Consider the following 22,707-nt stretch of genomic DNA (forward strand, 5'->3'; position numbering starts at 1 on the left):
ATAATCTATTGATTTTTAAGTAGAAAAGTTAATCTGCCTATCGTGGGATCTCTATTACAGCTGACAAGTAGCATAGTTCTACTAGAACTGGCTCTTTTTAAAAAGGCAATCAGGATATATGATTCATAAACTTCTCACAATTCTAACTGAACATTGGTATCCATTTTTCTACCCAATGATATCAAAACACAGAAGAAATAAAGTGTAATTTTCTGTTTAGACTTTAGAAACTTCCTAGAATTAAACAAGAAAAAGACAATGGTTTTATAATAGCTAAATGTTGAAAATTCTTAATTGTTAAGCAATCCTAATTTTTTATATTCTTGTTACATCTTGTGCTTATTTTAAACTAGATGATCAGCAACAGCAACTCAGCATACAGATGAATGAAAGCAAGAAACGTTGTAGAGTCCTTACCTCAAACTCATGTGATGGTGCTGTGACCAGTATTTTTTCTAGTTCTTTTTTCACAGATAATTCTAGCTCTTGTCGAATGACCTCTTGGAACTGAGAAGCGCCATCTTGAGACATTGCTTTGCTAAGATCTTAAAACAAAAATATAAAACAATCAACTGAAAAAGCAAGAAACCCATTTAAACAGCTGGCAAGTTAAAACTGATTTATTTCTGGTGTTCCAGCTAATGAAAAAGGCTCAATGCTATAGTTTCATCATCCTCTCACAGAATTTTGGTAGTGTCAACTAGTTAGGATAGGGGTCCTCAAACTTTTTAAACAGGGGGCCAGTTCACTGTCCCTCAGACCGTTGGAGGGCCGGACTATAGTTTAAAAAAAAAACTATGAACAAATTCCTATGCGCACTGTGGGTCCGGGACGAGTCGGCTGCTAAGCAGGACAGGCAGCGGCACCCGGCGGGCCAGATAAATGTCCTCGGCGGGACGCATGTGGCCCGTGGGCCATAGTTTGAGGACCCCTGAGTTAGGACTATATAATCACAGGAGAGGCCCGGTGCACGAATTCATGCACCAGTAGGGTCCTTCGACCTGGCCTGTGGGATCGGGCCGAAACCAGCTCTCTGACATCCCCCAAGGGGTCCCAGATTGTGAGAGGGCACAGGCCAGGCCAAGGGATCCCAATGGTGCACAATAGGGGCCGGAGAGGCGCGTGGGAGATTGGCCAACCAGGGAGGAACCATGGAAGGGCTCCAGGGTGTGTCTGGCCTGGCTCACTAAGTTCCGATTAGCCAGACCCCAGCAGCAAGCTAACCCACCAGTCAGAGCATCTGCCCCCTGGTGGTCAGTGCACATCATAGCGACTGGTCAACCGGTCGACTGTCTGCCCCCTGGTGGTCAGTGCACATCATAGTGAGCAGTTGATTGGCCTTAGCATATCATTAGCATATTACTCTTTAATTGGTTGAATGATGACTGGACACTTAGCATATTAGGCTTTTATTATATAGGATATGCTTAAATTTGACTATTTCGCTTATCTATATGCTTTACTAGTATATCGGAAATACTGAACACTTTTGGGAAGATGGGGCAGGTGAAAGTAAAAAGATTAATCTTCATTTGAGTACATAATTCCATCTCTATTCATGTTGCCCTCCTAGCCATTAAAACTAGAGTAAAATCAGAATAACTGTGATAATGGTAATAAGGATATGTGTTATGGAACATGCACTTATGGAACTCCTGCTGAATCATAAGATAATAAAGGGGTCTAGAAATTTCGCACAAGCAAAAGACTCCTTTCTTCAAGCCACATGAAAAATTTAAGGAATCCCTTCTATTTTATTTATTTTTTCATAGCTTTTTAAAAATTTTTTTCAATAAATCTTTATTGTTCAGATTATTACAGGTGTTCCTCTTTTTTTTCCCCCCATAGCTCCCCTCCACCTGATTCCCCACCCCACCCCATGCCCTTACCCCCCGCCACTGTCTTCATCCATAGGTGTAAGATTTTTGTCCAATCTCTTCCTGAACTCCTCACACCCCCTTCCCCCTGAGAATTGTCAGTCCACTCCCTTTCTATGTCCCTGATTCTATTATATTCACCAGTCCATTCTGTTCTTCAGATTTTTTATTCACTTGATTTTTAGATTCACTTGTTGGTAGGTATGTATTTGATGTCATTTTGTTGTTCATAATTTTTATCTTTACCTTTTTCTTCTTCTTCCTCTTCTTAAAGAATACCCTTCAGCATTTCATGTAATCCTGGTTTGGTGGTGCTGAACTCCTTTAGCTTTTTCTTGTCTGTGAAGCTCTTTATCTGACCTTCAATTCTGAATGATAGCTTTGCTGGGTAGAGTAATCTTGGTTGTAGGTTCTTGCTGTTCATCACTTTGAATATTTCTTGCCACTCCCTTCTGGCCTACATAGTTTCTGTTGAGAAATCAGCTGACAGTCATATGGGTGCTCCCTTGTAGGTAACTAACCGTTTTTCTCTTGCTGCTTTCAAGATTCTTTGTCTTTTGCCCTTGGCTTTTTAATTATGATGTGTCTTGGTGTGGTCCTCTTTGGATTCCTCTTGTACGGGGTTCTGTGCGCTTCCTGAACTTGTAAGTCTATTTCTTTCACCAGGTAGGGAAAGCTTTCTGTCATTATTTCTTCCAATAGGTTTTTTCAATATTTTGCTCTCTGTCTTCTTCTGGCACCCCAAAAATTCGGATGTTGGTATGCTTAAAGTTGTCCCAGAGGCTCCTTACACTATCTTCATATTTTTGGATTCTTTTTTCTTTTTGTTTTTCTGGTTGGATCTTTTTTGTTTCCTCATATTTCAGATCTTTGGTTTGATTCTTGGGGTACGTTGATCTACAGTTGAGTTTCTGTATATTCTTTATTTCAGACAGTTTATGCTTAATTTCTGACTGATCCTTTTCCATTAAGGTCCTTGAAGGTCTCATCAAGATTCTCAGCTGTTTTTAGAAGATTCTTGAGTAACCTTATAAATGTGGTTCTGAACTCCATGTCGTCCAGTAGTTTGCTTTCCTCCACTTCTTTCATTCGTGACATGTTTCTTTGTCTCTGCATTTTGCTGCTTCCTTGTGTTGATGGAGTGGCTTTGTGTGGTAGGTGACCTATAGGGGCCAGTAGCTCAGCCTCCCCAATCACCTGAGGTGGACGCCTTTGGTACACCCCTTTGTGGGCTGAGTGCAAAGTCTTGGTGTAGTTAAGCCTTGATTGCTGTTGGTACACTGGGAGGAACTGACCTCCAGGCCAATTGGCTGTGAGGACCCGCTGTGTCTATAATGGAAGAACTGCTGCGCTGGAGACACGCTTATGGGGCAGGACTTGTTTCAGTGGGGCTTTGGTGCTCACTGAGTCTGCCTCTTGAATGTGTCACTTATGGATGTGAGGAGTTGAAATCTGGTGTCGTCTCACACTGACCACTAGGTACACTGGCTTCTGGATCTCCAATGGGGTGCAGGTCAGCTACTGTCTGAGGCCACCCAGCAGAAGCTACAGCGAGAACTAGTTTTCTCCTCTTTGCTTGGGGTTTGGAGGTTTTGGAGCTGTCTGACCCAGGCTGCAAGTTTGCTGGGTTAAGCTGCGATAGTGCAGGCCATTCATACGCTAAAGCCGCTGTGTGGAGCTTGGGTGGGTTTGTAGATTGTGCGGGGCGGGGTCTCAGGGAGTCACTAGGCTAGGGCGTGGCAAACAGCGATGGCTGCCAGTAAGCCGGCTGTGCGTTTCCGCGTCCCGCGGCCCAGCACAGTAAACAATTATTCCTGCGCGCAGCCCTGCAAGCAAGCCTCACTCACTTTCCGACCCGATGGCAGACAGTCCAGCTTCTCCCCATAGGAGTTTGGGTCCCCCGTGTCTCCCCAGAAACTGGAGTTCGGAGTAATCGGGAGCTTGTCTCCCTTTGGGTTGAAAAAAAGCAGCGCTCCCAGTCGCCCGTCGCCAGCCCGATTCGCGCACCTCCGTACCTCAGCTTTTCAGCGCTTGTGCACCCCTCAATGCTGTTTGCTCTTTCCTTCTAGTTGTAGAACTTCCACTCAGCCAGCTTTCCCGTGGTTCTGGGTGATAGACGTTTTGTCTTTCAGTTGTAGTTTTGAAATTGTTGTGCGAGGCAGCAGTTTAGGTGTTTACCTATGCCGCCATCTTGGATCCTCTCCAATCCCTTCTATTTTAGAAGGAGAACCACTACAGTTTCATATTCCTTTCTAGAAGAATCCCTTGAGAAATAGATAATGGCAATTCCAAGTTGCTTCTACTTCCTTTGGCATCAAAATTTTAATTTTAAAAAGAGGAGGGCACATGACTAATTCCCCACTCTGGTCCTCAATTTTAGTCAAGACTTTCAGTACTCATCTGTGTCAGACAAGACTACCAGGGCTTCTGGCATAGCTGAGCATCTCTGTGACAGACAGATCTTGCTAAAGGTGACAGAAATGCCTTTTAGATGAAAACAAAAGTAAAAAAATACAGAAAAAGAAAACATTGTAGGCCCAAGTACCTTGAGAGAAAAATGCCAACATAGATGTTTTACACACTTAAGTATTTAGATTATCCTATTTCTTATAAGGGACAATCTGATCATTGTTCACCTCCCCCTTTATCCTCAATACAACACCATAAGAAACATGTGTGTTCCATAAACAACCTAAGGATATGTTTCAACTAGTAAGTAAAAATTTGATTATCCTATATCAGTGGTCGGCAAACTCATTAGTCAACAGAGCGGCAAACCGCGGCTCATGAGCCGCATGTGGCTTGTGAGCCGCAGTTTGCCGACCACTGACCTATATAATAAAAAGAAGATATGCTAATTGACCATCACTCCATCACAAAGATGGCTGCACCCACAGCTCAGGCCAAGTTCCCATAAGGAGCCTTCACGAGCAATCAGCAGGGACCTGAGGCTACGCCCTCCCCCACCCCTGTAGGGCTTGACAGGGGACCTCAGGCCAGGGGCCCCCACCCAGCGGGGCTTGACAGGGGACCTCAGGCCATGCTTCCCACCCAATGGGGCTTGAGGGGGGACCTCAAGGTGCACCCCCAGTGCTGGGTCGGAGGAACTCAGGCCGTGCCCCCCCGCCCAGCAGGGCTTGATGGGAGACCTGAGGCTGCACACCCCTGCTGGTGGGGCTTGACGGGGGACTTGAGGCTGTGCCCCCATCCTGGCGCCAGGCCAGGGGACCTGAAGCTACGTCCCCTGCCCGGCCCGGCTTGACAAGGGTGGGACTAGCCAGGTCTGGATCTAGGCCAGCCGTGGGCAAACTAGAGCCCGCGGGCCGGATCTGGCCTGTTCGGCTGTTCTATCTGGCCCGCGGAGCCGAAAGAGCGGAGGGTTCTCTTGTGCTTCCCTCCGCTCCTTCACCAGCAGCAGTGTTAACATGGCAACGTCGGGAAACATGGCCGCAGCTCCTTCTTCTGAGTGGGCGGATTTATATCCGCCCATTCAGTAGAAGGAACAACCTCTCAATCTTCCAGAGGCTCCTTGTAATGCCCGCGGACACGTCTCCCGACATCACCCTGAGAATGCGTAGACACGTTATCGTGGTGATGTAGGGAGACACGTCCCTGGAGAGCACAGTATCAGAGCATTAGCTAAAAAGGAGACCAACAACACTGTTCCCACTGAAGTTGATGTTTTAAAGACCAAAAACCTTTCAATCCAGTCTACATTGCCATCTACATCTACGTCCCAGGCATAATTTGGAAGTTGCACTAAAGAAAATGTTTAATTTACTGTTTACACATTTTGTTCTTTTCTATTTGTTTTAGTTTTAAATTATTTTATTCTATTTAAGTTTAATTTGAAAGGCTTTTGTACCTTTCCTTTGTTAGGCAATTTTATTTTGCCTTTGCCATCTTCAATATAAGGTATGTTATTGTGCTATGATTCCTCCATTTTTTGAAGTTTCAAATTACAATAATAAGTGTTTACATTCTTGTTAAAATGTTTAAAATGAATAAAACTATTGAAATAAAAAGAAAAAAGACCGTACCCTTTTATGTAATGATGTTTACTTTAAATTTATATTACTTCACACATACACTCCATCCATGCTTTTGTTCCAGCCCTCCGGTCCAGTTTAAGAACCCATTGTGGCCCTCGAGTCAAAAAGTTTGCCCACCCCTGATCTAGGCCAATGGGGGCAGGGGCCAGCTGGGTCTGGGTCTCATGTGATTTTGAGGCGCATGTGGGTGGGTAGGGACTTGACTCTGGGTCCCGTGGTGCACCCCAGACTCTGACAGGAGGAAGGTTTTCATATACATTTTACTAATTTTTTTTCATCTCTGACACTTCTATTATAGAGAAAGGGCAAATAGCAATATTCAATTATTTCCTCTAATTAATCCCCTTTTAATGTGCACAAATTTCGTGCACCAGGCCCCTAGTAGTCTATAAAAACCCATAACAATGGATGAGAACATTTGCATAACTCTGATAGGTAGTAAAAAAAAACAAAAAAAAAACTCCTCCAGAACATTTTAAACTAAAGTCAATGTGACACCAAACATACATGTTCATCCCTTGGCTAACTTAGCTGTAATTTAAAATCTGTCACAGGTTAAGTCCTCTAACCTGCCACCCCACTTACTGGCCATGTCTCTTCCCCAATCTTTAAGCCAACTCCCAGATTTATGTTTAAAAAACAGTTTTGGGAGAATGTCTACTAAATATAAAACCTTTAAATTACACATGAATTGTTTCTGTGTCACAGATTGATTAAAACAGATCAAGAAATTAATATGTAATGATTTTTTAAAATAAGTGGAGTGTTGTTTTTTTGTTAGACTCAAGACACCTACAGACTTGCTGCTTTGTTGTTGAAGTTAGATCTGGAAGGGCAACAACATTCAGTCACATTCCTAAAAAATAGAGTGATGGAAACGTTTAACTTACTTATATCTGGGCAAAAGCCAAAATGAGATAAAACTAAGTGTAACTGCTAAGTTTAAAAATAACTCTCTAGTAGCTGCCTGATAATTGTCTACATGAGAACAGTAATAAAACAACAACAAAAAACACCACATACCAAACTTTAGAGATTCTCTGCAGAACAATAGCCTATCAACTTTACATGACTTAAGACCAAAATGCACAGAATCCAAGCCACTATCCTCTTCATCAAGCCAAGCTAAGAAGACTGACTGAAAGGCTCACATTTAATATTACATGTGATCTTTGCCAGCTGCAGCAGGTCCAACCCTCAAACACTAATTCAAAAAGCCAGACACAGATTCACATGCCAGTTGTGACTAATAGGCCATACCTTTATTCCTTCCATTTGTATGACATAGCACCAAATTCAAACGAAGAACAGTTTGTATTCCTTCTACCCCCTCTACAAATATGAACAGCTTACACAACAAAAGAACATTATATCACGCCTATCACTTCTTGTACCCCAATCCACAGCTGTTTCCCTCTCCTTTCCTTGAGGAAAGTGCAACTGTTCTTTTTTTAAGTGACTAGATAATAAGGAAGGGCTTTTAAGGAATAAAGAATATTCAAGAATAAAGAATAAGTGTGCTTAATCAAGACCAGGAGGCACAGGGCTAGAAGCCATTTCCCTTTCTAGTAACCTTATACATCCCGAATTCAAGAAAGGTCTGGAATTTCTGATAGAAAAAGAAGTACAAACATTAGATGCTTTTTGGACTTAACCTTCTGAGGTTACACTTCTGGCAATGACAGCTGAGTTTCTAATGTAAGGTCAATTAAAGAATCCCCTGAATAATGCAAGATTTCTAACCTCCTAAAATGTTTTGTCCCTCATTTCCTAGCAATAGAGAAATTGATTCTCCTTGACTGTAGACAGAGAGTAGATTAGGAATAAAACATTTCATTACCTCAGTCATAAATCAAAACATTTTTAGCAATGAGAAGGAGCATTTAATCTACTCTCAACATATTAGATATGAAAACAAAGTTTAAATAGTTAAATGAATAATCCAAGGTTTAATGGAACCCCAAAACAAAGCCAGTTTATGCTGAGCCCCAGCCCAATACAATAAGGTGAGAATATCGTGCTCATTTTTCCTTCCTAGTCTAGCTCCTTAATCATGACACAAAATCTTTAAATAACACTCTCCTCCAAAAGCATTTCTATTAGGATGTTGTGTTATACTCAATGAGATAAAAAGGAAACTCCCTACTACCACATAAAACTGAACTTACTAGAATTCTCTTAGTTGACTTAATTACAATTTGGCATAGAACAGGCAATAACTTTATTTTACAAGTTCTTCCCCCACCTCAATTTCCTAATTCTTCCTTGTTCATAAGAACTAAAATTTCCACATCATAGTTTCCTCTATCAAACTGGAGCAACCAACACCAACACCAAAAAGGAGGAGGAGAAAAAGCAATAAATCAAGAGGTAGGAGACATACAATCTAACAAGTGATTGTTTTCATTTCTTAATTCAGGTATTTCATTTCATCCATTTTAGCAGCTAAGAAGTGTACATAATACCCTTCCCTGATGTCATGATACTGGCACAAATAAAACAACTTCACACTCTAAAACAGAAAGCTAGCTTCACAAAGCAAAGACCATGAAAAGGCTGACCAAAAAACAACACCAAGAGCAACAAAGAGAGTGAGGAGCCCTCTCCAGGCTACCACCCATGATCTCTGAACAGTCCCAACCTTCACTGGAAACCCACATTGAGATATACTCAAAGTCAGAGAATTGGAGAGCTCATTTCATCCTAACCTAAGAAATGACTTGTGATCCAAGTAAATGTAAAACTCCAAGAATGTAGTAGCAACTAGAAATAACCACGAATAAAATTAAAGACATATACATATTGACTAGATTTACAGCCAATTAAAACTAACCATCCTTTTCTGGGGTCACACTTCAGTCCTTTAAACTCAGTTATTTGTGAGTATTCCTCCTAGAAAAGCTTTTCTTCTTTGGATTCCATTACCCAATATTATCCTACATTATCTACATCTCTGTCCAGGCCTCAATTTCCATATCATACTCCTCTTTCGTTTTCTACTCCCTGGATTTCCTAAGATTTGGCCCCAAGACCATTTTCCCCTCAATTATTCCCTTACCAAACTCCTTATTAGTAACTCCCAAATATGTGCCTCTCATCCTCATCTTTTTTTTCATGAGTTACAGGTTTGTACCCAGATACTCAAATGGGTACCTCAAACTCAAAATCGTCTAAATCCATCTCCCTGCCCTCCATGGCATTAACATTCTCCTAGTCACTCCTAGGTGACCTAGAAATTCAGTTTCAATTGGCTCTTCCTTCCTTTCCCCTGAATATTACATCCAATTCAATACTATACTTCTTTTTTATTTTATTGATTTTTTACAGAGAGGAGGGGAGATGATAGAGAGTTAGAAACATCGATGAGAGAGAAACATCGATCAGCTGCCTCCTGCACACCCCCCACTGGGGATGTGCCCACAACCAAGGTACATGCCCTTGACCGGAATCAAACCTGGGACCCCTCAGTCCGTAGGCCGACGCTCTATCCACTGAGCCAAACCGGTTAGGGCTATACTTCTTAACTGAATCACAACACAATCCCACTCACTTCTTTCCCTTTCCACTGCTGCTACCTTAATTTCCCTCTCATTTTCACTCTCATAGTCATAATGAAAACAGCTTTCTACCTGTTCTGCCCATCTGTCACTCTAATCTGGTGGTACCAAGCAAGATGGATTGGTTCTCCCTAAGCTGCAACCCCAATCATATCACTTCTCTTCCTCATTTGATGGGAAATTTTATATATATATATATATATATATAAATTCCTTAGCCAGGCATGTCTTAAAAACCAAGCTGAAGTATCCTTTCGAGTAGCCAAAGCTTATCAAAGTGCTAAAGCAGAAGGCCTAAAGGCTGCAATTTCCTACTCTATTTGTGACATCTCAATAGTGCTTCTAAAACTTTAATGTGCATACAAGTCACCTGGAGGGCTTGTTAAAACACAGATCCCTGGGCAAGCTCCCAAAGATTCTGACTCAGTGGGTCTGGAATGGGGAGAATATGCATTACTAATAAGTAAATGCTGTCAGTATTGCTTTGAGTAGCTCTGATAGAGATTATACTCCATCTTAATATGTTTGTAGCAGTTATGCACATTGTTCTTCTCCCTATCCCAATGCTTTTCTGTCACCTATTCTCTGCTCTAAGGCCCCATGTGCTTAAGAAATGGCATCAGGCCCAAATTTTAAAACCTTCCTGGTGATTGGTTTAAGCATGAAACATAATACGGATGATTCTAGTCAGTGAGCCAATGAATAAAGTTTGCCAAAAGACTTTGAAAAAAAGCATTCCTCCCTGAGAAAAATAAACACATGAGAAGAAATAGTGTCTTTTCCATCCCTGGACATAATAAGTATGTGTCCATCTCTCACCTTCAGTTTCTTCTGCCATTTTGTGATCTTTAAGGAAGCTGGCCCAAGAATGAGATAGCTATGCATAAGAGAGCAGAAGGAAGGAAAGACATGCAATCTTTGTACTGAATTAACCAATCCTGGAATATCCTACTCAGTGGTAGGCAAACCGCGGCTCGCGAGCCGTGGTTTGCCGCGCCGCTCTGTTGACTAATGAGTTTGCCGACCACTGTCATACACTACCCTTTACCTCTTTGCACACAATATGCCACAATTGCCTAATCCTCACAGCTTCCAACTGCACGGTAACATTTAGTATAGTCCAGTGGTCGGCAAACTCATTAGTCAACAGAGCGGCAAATAGTGGCTCGCGAGCCACACGGTTTTCCGACCACTGTCCTACTTCAAGCTGCATGTGATATAAGTCCCTCATTTTTTAAGCCATCTGAGTTGGTATTTTTCTGCTCCATGAAATTAAAAGCATCCTAATTATTATAAGTTTGTTCTAAACACACATCTCAAGTATCATTCAACACTTAGAGAAAAGGGTAGGTAGAAACAAAGAGAAAAATTACAAATTCATAGCCTAGTGTTAATTCTAAAATCATGAGAATCATCCCAACCTCCAGGAAACCTTATCCCTTAGCCCCAGAGGCTCAAACTCTGACTTTAGCCTCTGCTATTTTGAGAGTGGCATTCCTAGTGTTCTAGGTGGTAGCTTCTAAACATTCAAAGAGGCCTTCCTTTCTAACACAACTCTTATGTGAAGGTTTTATTGCTCCTCCCATCTGCACTATATCAAACACCCCCAAAACTTTCTTTGCTTAGGTGTCTGTCTGCAATACTTGAAGGGAACAAGCCATATTATGTTATTCAAACTTTTTCCCCCAAAACCTACCTTAGCAACAGGCACACAATACAAGCACCTGATAATGTTTAAATAAGTTGGGAGTTCAAATCTTAAATTCTTATATTAGTGGCTTGAGTAGCCATTAATATATCATTTGCCAGAGTTCACTTTAAATGTAATCTCCTAGAAAATTCCTAAACTTAACAAAGTTGGCCATTACAAGCTCACATAGAAGTCCTTGTACTACTCCTTTATAACATCACTAGAGGTCCGGTGCACAAAATTAGTGCATGGGTTGGGGGGGGGGGTGTCCCTCAGCCTGGCCTGTGCCCTCTTGCAGTCCAGGAGCCCTGGGGGATGTCCAACTGCCGTGGAGGCGGGAGAGGCTCCCGCCACCACCGCTGCATTTGCCAGCCTTGAGCCCAGCTTCTGGCTGAGCAGCGCTTCCCTTATGGGAGCACACTGACCACCAGGAGGCAGCTCCTGCATTGAGCATCTGCCCCCCTGGTGGTCAGTGCATGTCACAGCGACCAGTCGTTCCGCTGTTGGTCGATTTTCATATTAGCCTTTTATTATATAGGATACTTTATAAAACAGAGCTTGAGACATAATAAATACTCAAGTAATGCTTATTAAATAATTGAGGAAGAGCCTATTATGATGGCTATGTACTGGGTACAGACAGAAGATAGAGCCCAGTCTCATGAAGGTAGTGCCTGATAAGGCCAGTCATTTCTGATCATGGGAAAGGAGGGCTAAGAAAATCATGGACTATATCCTGAGTAATTGAAGTCCCTAAGGCTTCTCAAGCAGAGGCTGATTAGTCAAGTATCAAGAACCTGGTCAAAGAAATTCCTAAATGGTAAGCAATCTAGATGAAGTGACCTCTAAATTTTTTTTCGATTTTTATTATCCTATATAAATGCTAGATAACTCTAGAGATTAAACAAAATTGGGCAATTATATTTAGGTTTAGCCTGAATTAGGAAAAATGCTTAATAAATGCTTTATAACAAAAAGAGGTACCAGGCTTTTGAGAACTGTTCTAATACTCCAGCACTGAATATGCAGAGCCACTTGCTAATTGAGATTTTTACTAATCATGCATTGCTTACTTTAAAAAAAAGTTAACTGTGAAAATTTATCGCTAAACTGGATTTCTCATTAATAATTAAGAATAACCTTACTCTCATAAAACGAAGTAGCTCTTAAAATCTAAAAAACAAAAACAGAAAATATCACTTCTGAAAAACATTCTGAAGAGATGTTGTCAACTAGTTAACACTTTGCATTAAATTTAATGGATGTTAAGAAAGAAGGCATGCCAAGAAGCCTATCACACTCATTTGCAGAGGGGTGGGAAAAGGGATACAACATAAAATCACCATCAAAGACCAAAAACTTATTTGGCAGGCCTGCCCTGTAATTTTATATATGTGCACTTAAACTTTTAAGCTCCAAAGGCTTTAAGGTCAGTGAGTGAGCCTAATTCCCTTATCTTGAAGATGGAATGGGTTGAGGGATAAAGGGATGAGGTGGGCTGCAGGGGTTGGGGGTGGGGAGGGAGGTGCTGACTTGCCTAAGGACACAGTGGCAGTGCTCCACTGGAATCCAAACCCTGCTGCCTGGTGCCCTACTCTCCAACCTGGAGGAAGGTCTCCCCTTTCTTGGTTACAGTGCATTTACATGGTTTACCAACTCCAGGTGTAATGAAAATTGACAAAACCCAACTATGTCTATCATGTGAGTTATTACATGAGGTTAAAACTACCTATCAGAATAAGCATTCCTTTATGCTCTCCAGCTTTTTCTTCTATATAGTTTATTTTCTGGGCAATGAAAAATCAAAGCTTTTATTTATCCTATAAATATTTTATTACCAAGGCCAAGCATTTTACCAATGACATAAATGGACCCAATACAGTGCATAGAATTATGTTATTCTGTTTTCCCACACTCTGAAAGTTTTAAAATTCTAGGCAGGGTTGTAACATAAAGGAAACATCACAGCAGCCTTTGCCAGGACAGCAACCAGAGAAAAACACAAACGCCAATCACCTTGTCTGCAGGTCTCCATAGTCAAGGAACAAGTGGTGCTATTGTTAAAGGAAGGCTCCCCTACAATAGTATTTCTTACAATTTAGTAACTAATAATTAAAAAGTAGATTAAACATAATGACTATTGCATGTACATGAATACAATGAATAGTATTTTTAAGCTACACATGAACTCAGAGAGAAATTGGGAACTCTCTTGATTTATATTCAAAAAATTAACAAATATCTAAAAGTATTTTGAAAAATGAAACACTTCGTTGTTTATGTAAGTTAACTAAGACAACACAGCCAGATTCTCCCTGGTTCTCAAAAACAATCCTTAATTATCAAAATGGTTTGGGGGCACAATCAATTTCATTTGGCAATGACTGAGAAAAATAAACAATGGGTCTGTTGGCAGAGGCAGAATTTGAGCCCTAAACAATTACTGTGCAACAAACTAAAGGAGATGCCTGCATCACCAACCAAAAGAACTGGGAAACAGCTTTCAAATGAAGTATTATTCCCTTTCGCACACATATAAGCCCAATAAAAAAACACAAGGTTTAATTTTCTTTCAGTAGCTTAGCAAGCCAAGTTTCAAAGAATTTAATAAGTTAACAAAAAGATGCATGGCTGGTAGTAGAATTTTAGAGGTCTAAGACATATTGTTTCAACTAATAGTCATTGTACCTGAACAACCCATTAAATTACCCACAATTCAAAGACTATTATACCAAGTTTAAATATATTTTAGGAAAAAAAAAAAAAAAACTGTAGGCTATGTCAAAAGGACACCAGTCTTTAGAAAAACTCCAGCTTCTAAAGAGATCCTATACAATCAAAAGGTAGTCAGTGAATTTCCTCATTCATTAAATCCCAAATCCTCACAGAATTTCCCCCATAATTTTATTCTAATATTGCTGCAATTTTCTCCACTGGCAGAAATACTAGATATCAAAAGGAATAGCATTATGGGAAGCACAGTCAACTCTTAATTATTCATTTTTACAGATAATCCAGAATTGATTTGTCTTTCAAGTATTAATTTATATTAACTTTTCAATAATGGATATATCTGACTTTCTGGGAATTCCTGCACTTCCACAAAAAGTAACAAATACAACTTGGTGGAAACTGGAAAACTATAATACATTATTCTTTTACCTAGAACATTTTCATTATTAGGCCAACTAATGTTCCTCACACAAAATCAAGTATACTATTATTTTAATTAAAGTTACTAAAATTGTCTATGAAGAAAAAAATAACACACAGAGAATGTGTATGAATCCATATTACAAGAAAACACCTACTGTCCAAAATTTAACATCTTAAGAGTAATTTCCTCTTAAAATTATTTTTCAATTTATCTTCAGAATATTAAAATGGCACTACTGAGAAGTGTACCAGCTAGTATTTATTTCTCTAATGTTCCTTGTCAATTTCTTTTTTTTCCTCAATTGGTTTCACAAATAAAAATCATCCATCCTACTAGAAAAAAGACCCTGTTACCAACAACAAAGGCAATAAGAGATTACATATTGGAAAACAAAGTTTTTATCAGCTCAACTCTTTGAGTTTCTTTTAATTTTTCACTTAAAATTGTGACTCTGAATTTAACTAAATCCCTCACTTTCTAGCAATATAATGAATCCTAAGCCACATCTTTAAAAAATGAGGAGTGTGCCGTAGTCATTGCTTTGCCACCTCTAGTCCTGCCTCAAATCCATGCCACAAACCCCCTGGGCTAAAAGCATCCAAGTCCTCTAAATAATCAGCAACAGGCTAAATTTGGTCTTAGGATTTGAGAAGAACCTGGCCAAGGTCTGACCTCCACAACCTGGCCCAGAATGTTTCTCATCCCTGTATTCATTTGAGACCCCTCTAGTTATAATTAGCTCAGCTGATTCTTCCTGGCGAGCTGCCATCTACCAAACAAGCATCACCAAAATAGCCATAAAGAGAGAATTCCAACAAATGGGAAAGTTGACAGGCCTCAAATAATTTTAAAAGAGATATTCAAATGGCTTCCCCTGAAATATAAGAAAGTACCTCAATTTAAGAACATTAAGAGACATGTTTACTAGTATATAATTTAGATAGATAATGGTCTGTTAAAAACAGTTTTGTTTAAAAGGTTCCTCTAATATTATAGTATAAGCACATAACATGGCCTTAGCTGGCTAGATGACAAAAGTCCCTGCACCATTTATAAGAATCAAATCATGTAGGGAGATAACCTCACAGCAATCAGAACTTTTTAAAAAGCAAAATCCCAAGTGGCACAGAGTGACAAGCCTGGAATAAAGTCACAGCTGCTGATTACCCCTAGTACCTCCAACAGTGATAAGAAGAAGGCCCTTAGAGAAACCAAGATGGCGGCATAGGTAAACACCTAAACTGCTGCCTCGCACAACAATTTCAAAACTACAACTAAAAGACAAAACGGACATCATCCAGAACCACAGGAAGGCTGGCTGAGTGGAAATTCTACAACTAGAAGGAAAGAGAAAAGCACACTGAGAGTCAGAGGAGCTGCAGGAGGCAGAGGTACTAAAAAGCGCGCGGAGAGGACGGGCAACTGAGTGTGCGGCTGGCTTTCTCAAGCGGGAGGGAGACAAAAGCTCCCAAATGCACTGAACTCCAGTTCCGGGCAAGACTCTGGGGACCCAGACTCATACGGGGTAAAACTGGACTGCCAGGAAAGAGAAAAGCACACTGAGATTCAGAGGAACTGCAGAAGGCAGAGGTACCGTGGCGCGCACGCGGAAAGGACTGGCAACTGAGTGCACTGCTGGGTTTCTCAAACGGGAGGGAGACAAAAGCTCCTGACTGCACTGAACTCCAGTTCCGGGCAAGACTCTGGGGACCCAGACTCATTTGGGAAGAAACTGGACTGTCTGGCAGCGGGCAGAACTCGAGGGCGGCTTTCTCTCAGAGGTACTTGCAGCGATTACCATGGGACACTGAGACACAGGGGCCTATTAGGGCAGGGCTGACGGGAAACAAATGCTGTCTGCTCCGCCCTGAGACTCCACCCCATCCAAGCTGAGCACAGAGGCTTTTCCAAGTCTTGTCTCATAAGGGTGTCTCCAGCACAGAAGTTCTCCCAGTGTAGACAGAGCAGATCCTCACAGCCAATTGGCCTGGAGGTCAATTCCTCCCAGTGATTCCAACAACAATCAAGGCTTAACTACAAAAAGACTGTGCACACAGCCCACAAAGGGTGCACCAAGAGTGTCCACCTCAGGTAACTGGGGAGGCTGAGCCACTGGGCCCTATAGGACACCTAGCACACAAAGCCACTCTATCAACTCAGGGAAGCAACCAAAATGCGAAGACAAAGAAACAGATCACAAATGAAAGAAATGGAGGAAAGCAAACGACTGGATAGAGAGTTCAAAACCAGGGTTATAAGGTTTTTCAAGAATTTCCTAGATAAATTTAGCGAGACCCTCGACGATATGAAAAAGGACCAACTAGAAATTAAGCATACACTGACTGAAATAAAAAATATTATACAGAGATCTAACAGCAGACTAGAGGATCACAAGAATCAAGTCAAAGATTTGAAATACAAAGAAGCAAAAAACACTCAACCGGAAAAGCAAAAGAAAAAAAGAACCCAAAAATATGAAGATAGTGTAAGGAGCCTCTGGGACAACTTCAAGCGTACCAACATCCGAATTATGGGGGTGCCAGAAGAAGAGAGAGAGCAAGATACTGAAAACCTATTTGAAGAAATAATGACCGAAAACTTCCTCCACCTGGTGAAAGAAATAGACTTACAAGTCCAGGAAGCGCACAGAACCCCAAACAAAAGGAATCCAAAGAGGACCACACCAAGACACATCATAATTAAAATGCCAAGGGCAAAAGACAAAGAGAGAATATTAAAAGCAGCAAGAGAAAAACAGTTAGTTACCTACAAGCGAGTACCCATACGATTGTCAGCGGATTTCTCAACAGAAACTATGCAGGCCAGAAGGGAGTGGCAAGAAATATTCAAAGTGATGAATAGCAAGAACCTACAACCAAGATTGCTCTACTCAACAAAGCTATCATTCAGAATTGAAGGTCAGATAAAGAGCTTCACAGATAAGAAAAAGCTAAAGGAGTTTATCACCACCAAACCAGTATTATATGTAATGCTGAAAGATGTTCTTTAAGAAGAGGAAGAAGAAGAAAAAGGTAAAGATAAAAATTATAAACAACAAATACATATCTATCAACAAGTGAATCTAAAAATCAAGTGAATAAAAAAAGCTGATGAACAGAATAAACTGGTGAATATAATAGAATCAGGGGCATAGAAAGGGAGTGGACTGACAATCCTCGGGGGGAAAAGGGTGTGGGGGGTGCGGGAAGAGACTGGACAAAAATCATACACCTATGGATGAAGACAGTGGAGGGGGGGTAAGGGCAGAGGGGAGTGGTAAGGGCAGAGGGTGGGGTGGGAACCAGGTGGAGAGGAGCTATGGGGGAAAAAAGAGGAACAATTGTAATAATCTGAACAATAAAGATTTATTAAATTTAAAAAAATAAAAAGGAAAAAAAACTAAAAAGAAAAAGAAAAAAAAGCCCCTTCTCACTCAGCTAGTACCTACATATTTTTTTTTTTTTTTTAGAATAATTGGGGGCCCTGAAACAACCCCTCAAGGGGAGAAAACTACCAAATTGAGAATAATATCACAAGTAGGCAGAAGGTGACCTGAGGGTAGAATGCACCAAATTAGGGTGTTATGCCCTAGAATCAGTAGAGTCTCCCTATGAAAAGAAATCTTAAGTGCTTGAGGAACGCAGGCTTGGGAGATGCCCAAAGAAAGTTGAACCTTCCTTTGGTCAAGGCATATATGCTGAGAAATCTCCTATTGACATTAAGTAGTTTTATTAAATGAACATTTTTACCTCGTAACTTGTGGTTAAAACATTTGAGAATGGAGATGCCCAAGCTTTCCTATAAAAGTACATTTCCTATAAAAGCACATTGATTTGGGGGGGAAGAGATTCAAGCCAAGTACAGCAGCCCCAATTTCCAAGAAATTCAAAAAAGTGTACACAACACATCATCTGAATTTTAAGTTCCCTCCATAAGGAATACACAAGAAATCCCAATACAGTACACTATACTTTGTAAGCACTCAAAATTTTTTTTGTTGACTGGACTGAAACAAAAACTGTCACCAAGTATGTATTTACACTTCTGTTAAGTTTCTCCCCTACCCCCCACACTTCATTTTTTTGTTGTTACACATATCAACTCCCAGGTGCTAGGGGGGGCCTGAACACCAAACCTGGAAAAGGAAAATAAAGACTTGTCATACCTGCCTTGTTTCTATTTATTTCTGTTAAGGACATGAGATTATCCTTATGGTGACAATACTATCTGAAAGGCCACTGTCACTTTAAGAAAGAAAAGTAAAAATTACTAGCCATCTAGTATGTGACTAGTAAATTCACATAATTCATCTCATTTCAGCTTCTCAATAATCCTGTGGAACAGGTAGTAATACCCAATGTTTATATAAGTAGAAACTGAGGTTCAGAAAAGTTGTGTCTAAGATCACCTCTTAACAACAGAGTTCAAACCTAAGTCCATACCCTTTTTCCTTCTCAACATTTATGTAATTTTGAGAGGTGTTATTAAAAACAAACAAACAAAAACCCTACAACCAAAAATGTAGGCTAACCTATGAAAAAGTACATGGAAAGTGCTGAGTTTCTCCTTTCTTATGCATCAGAAATTCTTTTATCGCATCAACCACTTCAGGATAGTGTATTTCCCCCAGGGATATGATACTTATCTTTGCCCAAAGGGAACTGACAGTCTAGTTTGGAGGAACAAGCCATTAGATAAGTATTTTTAATGAAAGAGGCAAAAGATATTGGAAAGGACAAGAGTTTTTAGATTCATCTACCCAGGTATGAATTGCAGTGCTTACAATCTGTGAATTGACAAGATGCTTCTACCTCCTCAACCGTAGAAGTCATGATAAAAACCTGCTACTTCTAAGGACTTGCAAAGCTTAAATGAGACAATATATGCAAACAGTTAGGGGCCTAATAGTGTCCAATCTTTCCCCTATGAGTGGTGTGCCCTAAGTATCAATGAGTGGAAATATCAATAAGTGCTAAACAAAGATTAAAAAAATTAGATATATTACAAAAAATTTCAAACACAAAAATCCCACTCCTTACACTTGAAAACTGAACTATGGAGTCAGCCAAGTCATTAGCTAATTAGGTTTATCATTTATAAGAGCATCAGAGTTAATTAAACATAAAGGGTTTACACTTAAGTACAAAATTTAAACAATGATAAACAGGAGCACAATCATGTTAATTTGGGGGGAATGTCACCTCTGTGCAAAACTGCCAATTTAAAAGGAAAACTACCACTTAACACAAGTGTATCACAACTAAATGCAATGGAACAGTAGTCTGAATAAGCAGTAGTAATATACCCATGATAATTTCTTAGTTTTGACAAATGTGCCACTTTCCTACAAACTTAAAAATATTCCAACATAAAAAATAGATGACAAGGGAAAGAAATGACAACATTCACAGAAACTCAAGGATTGTATTGCCACTTGATTTAGAATTTCCTGAAGACAGCCATTAACAGTAAAGGAGCACCACCTTTGCAAGCTATTCTAAAGCACAACTACAAGGAGCAGCTGGAGTTTAACTAATATTCCTAGTTTTTTAAAGAGAAGCGACTTGTGCACTTTTGCCAAAAGGCCCTAGGATATTCTTGCAAAATACCGGTTCTCTGGTAATTAAATTTTGTTATTGCTGTTACAAAACAAGCAAATTTCTAACAGTTACTTCTGCTTTGCTATTTTTGACTCAGACATTTATTCAATAAAAACATACGAAGCGTCTCTCACCACATATAAAGGTATAACAAGACTTTGAAAGTCTAATGATAAGTGGCATTTCTAAGCTTAGTGCTAAAGGCAGGCATGTTTCCCATTTCCATCAGGCAGGCCATCTAATTCTCTTACTTTTTTATACAAAACTCAAAGAAGAGTTAAAGTGTTGTAAAAGTTATTAGGGCATTTTTATTCCCTGGGTCAAATGAGGGTCATTACTGACAATTTTTTTTTAAGTACATCTACATTTATTAAGAGTCACATTAAGTGATTGTGAACTTTACTAGCTGTGTGCTCAAGATGGCTGAAGCTTTCATACTTTGGGGTCTACAAAAAAATGTTTACTTGCATACCAGAAGGTGAATTCCATGTTATCAACTGGTGACAAAGGTTTAAGACAGCACCAATTTCAAAGTGTACAAAGTACACACATATACACGCAGTGTTACTGCTTAAATCAGTTGAGTAATTCTCTAACCCCTGTTTAATACACATGTAGAATTCAGAGGGCAATTTTCAAATTTCAAAGAAACCTTAATAATCTTTGCAGATTTTAAAGACGGTAAAAAATAAACACAGCAATGCAGCAAAGTCATTTCTCCTGCTGAAATGACCTCCAGCTTCTATGAGCTACTCCAGGTTTCGCAATAAATGAATCTGAGACTCAAATGGAATCGGAGCTGAGTCCAACTTCCCCCAACAGTCCTGGCAAAACCCACCTGCCTTTCCTCAGCCCTCCCAGTTCCCCATTTTGTCCGAGCGCACACACACAGTTACCTTAACTTCGACCAAGAAAACAAAACAGATGAACCAGCAGCCAAAATCCTATTTTATCATCATTAACAGCCACTATCTCGAGGAATCAGAGTGCTACTAACCTGATTTCAAGTAGTCAGAACTAAACCCAGCAGAGCAGAGGAGTATAAATTAGACGTATCTGAAACGCCAGCCCAAGCTCAAACGTCAAATTAACGAAAAGGTTTTCGCAAACAGTCTCTCAAATGAGCATTTCCACTCCCAAACTGCCCACCAACCCTCACGAGTGCCAGTACCCACAGTCAGCTGAAGCAACCCGGGAGATAGGAAGCAGCGTGTCTTACCTTGTACATATCTCGACATTGTAGGGATTTCTTAAAATACTCTGGCTTATATACTATAGTATATATGTTAATTTCTAGAGAAGTCCTCTACCAGGTAGTGATTTCCTCCCCTGCTCTAATAACCGACGTGTCCTTTCTCCTCTTCCTATGTTTAGCCACTTAAGGGAATATTTATTCAAAGCGATTAAAACTGCCTCCAAAAAAAAAGAAAGAAAGAAAAGAGAGGAAAATCTCCTCCACTTCCAAAGGCAGAAACTTGGTGCGACTGAGACGGCTTGTAACTCTGCGCTCCTGACACAAATGAGGGCCAACTGGAGACTCCCAGGAAAGGTAAAATCACACGAACTTAAATTTCATCAATGAAAGAGGCGGATCTACCGCGGCTATTTCACCGCCCCCGGGTCCCCACGCCCTCCGGGGCCGGGCGACAACCCGCGCAGGCTGGCCGCACTCCCGCTCTCCCTCCCCTCAACCCCGTCCAGCCTCCAGCCAGTTCTCCGCCAAACCGGTCAACAGCGGCCCCCGCCCTAGCGGGGTTCGGAGGGGCGGCAGAGGCGAGGGAGGCCGGCGGCGGTAGAAGCAACCATTTTTACCAGCCCCAAAATATTCCGGGACCAGGAGGTGCTAAGAATTCCCCGCGCGGGCGGGCCGGGGCCTCCAGCTCCCCGCCTTCCCGTGGCGAGCAGCGAAAACCCTGCCGCTGCATTTTCACGGGAGGAGGGGCCGAAGGCTGCATCGCCCCTCCCCCGCGCACAAGAAGGGGCCGCCCGCGAGGGGAGAACCCGCGTGCCGCCCCGAGTCCGACGGACAGGAGCCGGGAAGGCCCCGATCCTCTTCGCCCACATCCAGTCCCTCCAGCCCAGCGCTCTTTCAAACCCCAAATTTGGCCTCGGGGGCCACACAGCTGGTAAAAGAGAGAGAATCTCCCCATCTCAGAGAGGGAAACACACCCTCCTAGGGGGTGGTGGGAAGTCCGTCCCCGCCCCTCCCACACCGCCACCGAGACCCACCTTCCTCCTCTTCCTTCAGCAGCTGGGAAGTTGGGGGTCGTTTATGGCGCCCCGGGAAGAAGGCTCGCAGGCTGAGAGGATGTCACCTCAGAGGCACCCTTCTTCTCTCTCTCCCCTCACACACGCACACCTTGAATCCCTCGCCAGCGGTTGCAGCCAAACTGTTGGTCCCCTCCGCCCACCCAGCAGCCGGCTCGGGATACCTTAAAGCCCCCACTTTCGCCTAAATAATTCCCCTCCCCCTCCATTTGGAGCAGCCCCCTCAATGCGGAAACGTTCCTGCCGCACAGACGGACAGCAGCAACCGCCAGTCAGGAACAGAGGCGGTGCAGGGCCTGGCCAATGAGATGTGCGGAGGTGGCAGGGGGCGGGGCGTCTGCGGCTCTAGGAAGCCCAGCCAGTGTGGGCGCGGAGCCAGAGGAGGGAATTTCGCGCGTGGGTTCCGCACTTGAGGCGGCGCAGCAGGGATGTTTCACCAGTATTTTACCAGCTTTCTACAGATACTTCAGCAAGGGAGTGGTTATTTTGCAGTCCGTAAATATGTT

General features: G+C 41.6%; 1 protein-coding gene across 2 annotated transcripts in view; it reads right to left on the reverse strand.

Annotated features, from left to right (window-relative positions):
* UGP2 (UDP-glucose pyrophosphorylase 2) overlaps positions 1-22,464 on the reverse strand; it is a 54,828-nt gene extending 32,364 nt beyond the window's left edge. Inside the window, exons 1-2 of one of the 2 annotated variants that reach the window (XM_080686001.1) lie at positions 22,163-22,464; positions 418-545 (exon numbers count right to left, since the gene is read on the reverse strand). In XM_080686001.1, coding sequence (XP_080542127.1) covers positions 418-531 — 114 coding nt within the window. In that variant the 5' untranslated portion in view covers positions 532-545; positions 22,163-22,464. Of the gene's footprint in view, positions 1-417; positions 546-21,152; positions 21,857-22,162 lie in introns of those variants that run through there. The other variant, XM_080686000.1, reaches the window with a different exon arrangement.
* Positions 22,465-22,707: the final 243 nt, after the last annotated feature.

This window comes from Plecotus auritus, assembly GCF_963455305.1.
Source record: "Plecotus auritus genome assembly, chromosome: 8".
Classification (NCBI taxonomy): Eukaryota; Metazoa; Chordata; class Mammalia; order Chiroptera; family Vespertilionidae; genus Plecotus; species Plecotus auritus.